The sequence below is a fragment of the Coffea eugenioides genome, chromosome 9 (genome assembly GCF_003713205.1).
Source record: "Coffea eugenioides isolate CCC68of chromosome 9, Ceug_1.0, whole genome shotgun sequence".
NCBI classification, from domain to species: Eukaryota; Viridiplantae; Streptophyta; class Magnoliopsida; order Gentianales; family Rubiaceae; genus Coffea; species Coffea eugenioides.
Window position 1 is genome coordinate 15624091 of NC_040043.1, and position 6817 is coordinate 15630907.

Sequence of the window (6817 nt, forward strand, 5' to 3'; positions counted from 1 at the left end):
TGTACATCCCAGCTAATTGGTCCAACCGCCCCTCAACTCGCTCGAATCTATCCGAAGTCACCTTAGCAAGTTTTTCCACCGCGATCTCCCAACTTGGTTTAGTTTCAGCCTGTGGTTGCCTTGGTTGAAATCCCGACGGATTGGTTGGCCTTTGTTGATTGCCTTGATCTTTCCATCCAAAGTTTGGATGATTTCTCCACCCCGGATTGTAAGTATTCGAGTAGGGGTTATTTTGAGCATTACGATTGTAATTATTGACGAATTGTACCTGTTCAGAATCAACACACTCATTACTATCATGTTCACCTCCACATATAGAACAACATGCTACATGTGCATTAGATGAACTTGGACCAACTCCACCTTGTCTACTTAGCAATTTCATCACATTATTCATTTGAGCACTCAACATATTGAGAGTGTCCATTTCGATCATACCTGCGTGACGTCTTGTATTACCTCTCTCATTGGCCCATTGGTAGTTATTTGCTGCCATTTCTTCTATCAAATTATGAGCCTCTTGGGGTGATTTACCCATTAAAGCTCCACCTGCGGCTGCATCAATAATAGTTTTAGTGGAGAAAGATAAACCATTATAAAAGGTTTGTATGATTAACCATTCCGGCAGTCCATGATGTGGACATTTCCGAAGCAAATCTCTAAACCTTTCCCATGCCTCATATAATGATTCTCCCTCCAATTGACTAAAACTAGTGATATCCATTCTAAGCTTAGCAGTCTTTCCTGGTGGAAAATACTTATTCAAAAATGCCCTTGATAAATCATCCCATGTGGTAAAAGTGTTAGGAGCATGAGAGTGTAACCACATTTTTGCCTTATCTCTTAATGAAAATGGGAACAACCGTAACCTTATAGCATCATCACTAACTCCATTCATTTTAATTGTATCACATATTTCTAAGAATGTAGCTAAGTGTGAGTTAGGATCTTCTACAGCATTACCTCCAAATTGAGATTGTTGAACCATTTGGATAAGTGATGGCTTAATCTCAAAGTTGTTAGCATTTACCGTAGGCCTTACTATGCTTGTTTGAGATCCTTGTGTTCCCGGTAGAGCAAAATCTCGTAGAACTCGCCTATTTGCTTCATTTTCAGCCATTTCTTCCTCAAATGGTAGATCTATTGAGATTTCCTCTATAGGTTGCCAAATCTCTTGTTCCTCTTGCTGTGGTGGATGCCTCCTTTGTCTACGTAGTGTCCTCTCAATTTCTGGATCGAAAGGTGTAACTTCCCGAGACGCCCGGTGCATACACTACAAACAGAAATAAGAGATATTATGCAATTTCAATTGTCAAAAACTGATTACAATATAAGATTAAATATAATCTAAAAAAAATAAAACTGTCTAAATTAATAAAGATGATTAGGCTCTAATATTGCCGCTCCCCGGCAACGGCGCCAAAAACTTGACGGGGTTTTTTTATATCAATGCAAGTTTAATTCCGAATTTACACCCGTTGGACTGCAAGTATTCAGGTCGCAATTGTAGTACAAGATGTGTATCGGGTCGATCCCACGAGGAGCAATTAAAACAATTATTAGATACTAATTTACTCTATTATTTAGACTTACAATTAATTTGAGCAGAAATTTCAGAATGTAATTCAACTACAAAAATTCTTAACTAGATAAATGCAATTTCACAAAAGGAATAGAATTCACTAAATATTAAGATCTAGGGATGTAGATTCCACTTATAACACAAAAGATCTAAAATGAATTAATTCAACACTTGTTACTGCTCTTGTTTAACCAAGGATTCATTTCCAGAAATACCAAAATCACATTCTCATGATAATAATGGGTTAAAACAGATTAGTTTGTCCTAATCTCTTGGTAAATACTAAATCTGTTCTTATTCACACATGAAATGCAGATTTCATCCACTTGAATGTATTTCTATTCTCATGAATATACAACTCAAGCTCTACTTGTGTCATTCCATTATTTTTACCATTTCTCAATGAATAAAAATAACTATAAACCTGCTATTGGTGATCAAGCAACAACAAGTAATCCAACATACACAAGTAGATAAGTTAATACAAGACATAACAAGAATGAATAACAATCACTTCATATCATTTGGCCATAAGCTTCATCTACTCCCTAGATAAAGGAAATTAGCTACTCATGAATGATAAAACACTCATAACTTCATTAATGTAAATCATCATGAATTACAAATACAAACAGAGTAAAGAAAGTCTTAGCCAAGATATGGTGAAGCCTTCCAAAAATCTCCTTTGTCTTGAACTTAGATGATTACAAGATGAAATCCCAATTGCCCCTTGCAAGTACCTAGCTAGAGAGACTATGTTTTTCTGTAAGAAGCTAAGCTACGAATGGCTCTCAGATCTCTCCCCATATCTCTGCATAAAAAACACTCAAATGCTCCATTTTTCCAAGTCAAATTCTATCCTTTGATTCCCAAATCTCCACTTTGTTAGCATAGTCAAAAACCAATATTTTTGACTTGAAAATAAGCCACTTTTCTTGCCCTTTTTTCTTCTGAAGCATGTGCACCGAATTCCCTTGCATCTTATAGCTGGAAAGTGGTATGAACACAAGAGAATTGGCTGAGTCAAATTGCAGAATTTCGGCTATAAAACGCGCCTACACAAAACGCGGTTACAAGTCACGTTTTGTGTACTCGCGTATTCACTTTGGCCTTACTTCATCTGCGATTTTCTCTATCATAAAGGCCGAACTAGCTTTTGTGCAAAACACAAAAGTTGTAGCCCTTTGAGTTAGCTTTCCAATGCTTCAAGAATCATCCAAATCGGAGCTTTGTAGCCTGAGATATGATCGAAATACTGAAGAGTGTCAAAACTGACTTGTATTGCATTTCCTCACTTGAACGTTTTTCACTTCATTCTTCTTGTTGCCACTTGAATTTATCACAAAATCTCTATTTTTTACCTCATTTGACATCCTTTGGTGATTGAATCATCATTCCTGCATAAAAATGAAGTTTTTACCATTAAAATCAATAGAAATGCAATATTATCCACTTTTACCAAAAATATATAATTTTACCAAAAACCTCTTTATTTTAATTATAAAACTAAATAATCAACTCAAAATTAACTAATAAAATGCACTTAAAAATACGTAAAATAAACTCTTATCACCGTGAAACAATCAGCCTATGTAAATATTTAGCTTTTTGGCTCTCATTTGGTGGTCTGTTTCCACCTTTCACTTTCAACTTCTGCCCTTATTTTTGACGTGCATTTTCACCAATTGATTTTAGCCAATGTTCAGTTGACTGTTTCTTGTAGTTGCCTTGCAGTTTTTGGATGGATGCTATTTTGCCTACTAATTTCATTTCTCGATTAACCAAAGCTCGATTGCATACAATTTCCATATAGCTTATTGGAAAATTTGCCTTTTTCTGATTTAGCAAAACTATTCAAAGGCCTCCAACACATCAATCTCAGGCCTTATTTGGCAATTCCTTTCATAGTTTGCACTACAGCATTCCTCTTTTCCTTTTCCTTTCTGTTTTTTCTTCAGTTGCCTCAATTTTCATTCATTTATTAGCCATCTAACTTCGTTAGGAAAATTGTCCTTTGTCATTTGATCCATATACATGTAACAAATGATATACATACATTACAAGTACAGTCAGCTTATTCATTAGCACACTTGTGGACAAAATTACTCTGTTGATATTACAAGCTTAGTTACCACCGATCAACAGTTCTACTTGAGCAACCTCACGGGAAGTGTGAGGCCCCTCTCCAACTAGTCTTTCTAACTATAGTGCAAATACTCAACATCGAGTGTGTTTAGATAGTATATTATTTGGGATAATTTCTTCAAAAAAAAAAAATTTTGTAGCACTTTTTTGATGTGTTGTAAGTCAGATAAAAAGATAATTGAAAAATGTATTAATGATTCAAACAAATTAAAATTAGCAAATAAACTACAATCCAAACATTGATTTACCTACACTTTCGCAAAAAGGTCTAGTTACACAAAACTTCTCTTAACTTTGGAAATATACATACTCAATAGCAGAGAAAATCGAGTATCAAAAGAAAGAGTTCCCGGGAGTTGACCCGCTGGAGATCATTGCTACATGGCTAACTCTTTAATATAAGAATCAACAATGGGATAAACATTTTAGAATTAGAAATACTCCACCACAAGTTTCATTGTTCAATTTGACTTACTTTTGGTTCAGTTGTTGGTGTATCGTACACATATGTTCCCATGTAGCTTCATAACATCTTAAGCTGTCTAGGCTGTCGGGTTCTAAGAAAAACAAAATATTTTGGCTACAAAATAGTTTGAATGCTAAGCAATGGAATGTAATATGAAATTACAAATTGTTGCAATGGTCCCTAACATTTTTTCAATTTAAAGATTGATTGTTTGAAGGAGTATCAGTCGAGAGGCAATTATTAATAGTTATATTTGCTTTGACATTGCAATTTAGGGACTACACTAAAAAAAAACTAAAATTTCTAATGCATTTCATAGAATTTTTTGTAATTGAGGATCAGCAATTGCAAATTTTTGTGGTAGGTTCTTAAATAAAGTAATAACCTTTTAATAAACTGATTAATCAACTAAGAATATGAGAAGTTTTGCCAAAATGTAATAAAGTTTATCAAACATGGTAAGTGTTGCTAAAATATTGGTACTTTTTACTAATAAAGGAATAACTTTTTTCTGTTAAGAGTCGTAGGACTCTGTGATCCTGGGATTTGTAAGTCAATTAACATGATTTTGAACGTCTCCTTAAGAAACTACTAAGATTGTCTTCCAAAAAATTGGCAAGTCTTGCTAAAAAGGTAGGTTTAGTAATGTTTGCTTAAAAATGTGATCACTGTTGTTAAAGAAATTGTTAATTTGCTAACAAAGTATTAAATTGTTTCTTAAAGTTAGTGATGTTCCATACATATAGTCAAGATTCAATGTTGAATTTATGAAACTTGAACGAATACATAGTTTAAACCTAGACAATGATAAAAGCTATATTATTTTAGTGTGACTTAACGAATAGGTTATTACAAAGATCTGCATCATAGGATTTTCCTACAATGCAGGATATCCATTTTCCAAATTTCATTGTTCTTCATGTTTATTTGTCATCATTTTTGAAGTTTTCAACCAAGAAAGAACAACGGCTTAAGTCACCTTATGCGATCTAAATTAACAAAGGACACTATCTTACCTCTTTCTTTATCATTAAACTATGGTCAATAGACAATCTTCACCTTATGCAATCAGCAACCACTTACAGCATTGAAACTGGCAACTAAATCACATAAGAACTCTTGAGAAATGCTTATTCTTTTTTTTTTTTTCAGGAACTCGTGACAAATGTAATCGAAAAACTGAAATTTTAGAATATAATTATAACCTTAGCAAATTTATTACCCACGAGATGAATAATTCCTTGTCTAGCATCATTCATTCCAGGAAGGATAATATGCAGGGGCAACCAGGTAAAGGTCATTTTTCCTTCCTACTGTTATTCCAATACTTTCATCCATGTCTAGATCATCAACCTTCATTCCATCAGGAAGTCCCCAGTCAAAATGGTAGAGCAAATGAGCTAAGGGAAGCTCAACATTGACTAGACCAAATGTTATGGCTGGGCACATCCTCTTGCCCGTCCCAAATGGAATATATTCAAACTGATAGCCAGTGTACTCGACTGATTTTTGCTCGAATCTCTCTAGTTTGAAGCTTTCTGAATCATCCCAATAAATAGGATTTCTCCCCATTGCCCAGACATTAACAAGAATGGGTATCATATACCCTTTGACATCGCGGTTTAATTTCCTTGTTTGATCTTGGGATTAAAGGAACAGGTGGATGCAGCCTTAGAGTTTCTTTAACCACCATCTTCAGGTAGGTCAGTTTTTGAATATCCTCCTCCTCAATGGTCTTCTTTCCCTTGCAAACTTGTCTCACTTCTGCTTGTACCTTGGCCATTACCTTCGGATTCTTCATCAATTCTGACATAGCCCATTCAGTTACTATTGATGTAGTGTCTGTTCCGGTATTGAATATATCCTGCATGTATGCAATAGATTATTTACAAATACTTTACAAGAAAACAAGCAAGAAGGTAATAATGTAGAATCTGTATTGCCACGTACGAAGTACAGCTTTGATTTTTTGGCTTGTGATGGGAATCTGAAGGCTTCCATTTTCCTGTTGTCTTAAAAGAACGTCAATAAGATCTTCATCTCCTGATTCAGCATTGCCCTTTTTTCCAGATTCATGGTTCACTTTGTGCTGATTGATCACATCATCTAGAATGGCATCTATTTTATGGTGCATTGTGAGCAATTCGCCTTTTATTCCGCTGATAATAGGAAGTATTTTCAAGGAGGCGAAAAAATCAGCAGCAACAAAGCCACCCGCTAGGGTGACTGACTTCTTCAAAAACTCGATCATTGTTTCATTGTTCTTCAATATTCCCCCAAAAGCTGCTCTACAGGTCATTGAACTTGTATACACAAAAACCTTATGTGTAATATTTACCACTTTCCCCTGAAGAAAAGCAAATTGATTCCATCAGTTTTGCGATTTCAGCATTTCTAATAAAACTGAATGATCGGACTCTCTTGCCGCTAAAAAGCACCATCAGGCATATTTTACGCATTTGCCTCCAGTGATCGCCGTAAGGAGTAAAGGCAAGATCTTGTAGATCATAGCTAGCACAAGATAGCGGTGGCTAGTCGCGGTCGCCTGTCTGCAAAGCTTGGATCATGAGTTCCTAGAAACTCTTTCGCCATCTCGGCTGAAGATACAACCACTGTAGAAACTT

General features: G+C 35.2%; 2 protein-coding genes and 1 non-coding gene across 3 annotated transcripts; 1 reads left to right on the forward strand and 2 right to left on the reverse strand.

The window, feature by feature from the left end:
* Positions 1-626: 626 nt before the first annotated feature.
* Positions 627-733, forward strand: LOC113748522. Its single transcript, XR_003464376.1, has one exon. It is a non-coding gene; the product is annotated as a small nucleolar RNA R71 (small nucleolar RNA).
* Positions 734-5444: 4711 nt separating this feature from the next.
* LOC113782310 (cytochrome P450 71D7-like) lies at positions 5445-5765 on the reverse strand. Its single transcript, XM_027328199.1, has one exon. It carries the CDS (start codon positions 5763-5765, stop codon positions 5445-5447), a length of 321 nt encoding a protein of 106 aa, XP_027184000.1.
* A 10-nt stretch (positions 5766-5775) lies between these two features.
* Positions 5776-6492, reverse strand: LOC113782311 (premnaspirodiene oxygenase-like). The gene is made up of 2 exons (XM_027328200.1): positions 6151-6492; positions 5776-6057 (listed from the first exon to the last, which is right to left on the reverse strand). The coding sequence occupies exons 1-2, from the start codon at positions 6490-6492 to the stop codon at positions 5776-5778; spliced, it is 624 nt and encodes a 207-aa protein (XP_027184001.1).
* Between the last annotated feature and the right edge of the window lie 325 nt (positions 6493-6817).

Excerpts from the sequence above, each read along its gene's own strand:
- LOC113782310 (XM_027328199.1), bottom strand. The coding sequence starts at position 5,765 with ATGGGGAGAAATCCTATTTATTGGGATGATTCAGAAAGCTTCAAACTA.
- LOC113782311 (XM_027328200.1), bottom strand. The coding sequence starts at position 6,492 with ATGACCTGTAGAGCAGCTTTTGGGGGAATATTGAAGAACAATGAAACA. Across the intron at positions 6,058-6,150 it reads CAAGCCAAAAAATCAAAGCT|GATATATTCAATACCGGAAC; the intron begins GTACTTCGTACG and ends GCATACATGCAG.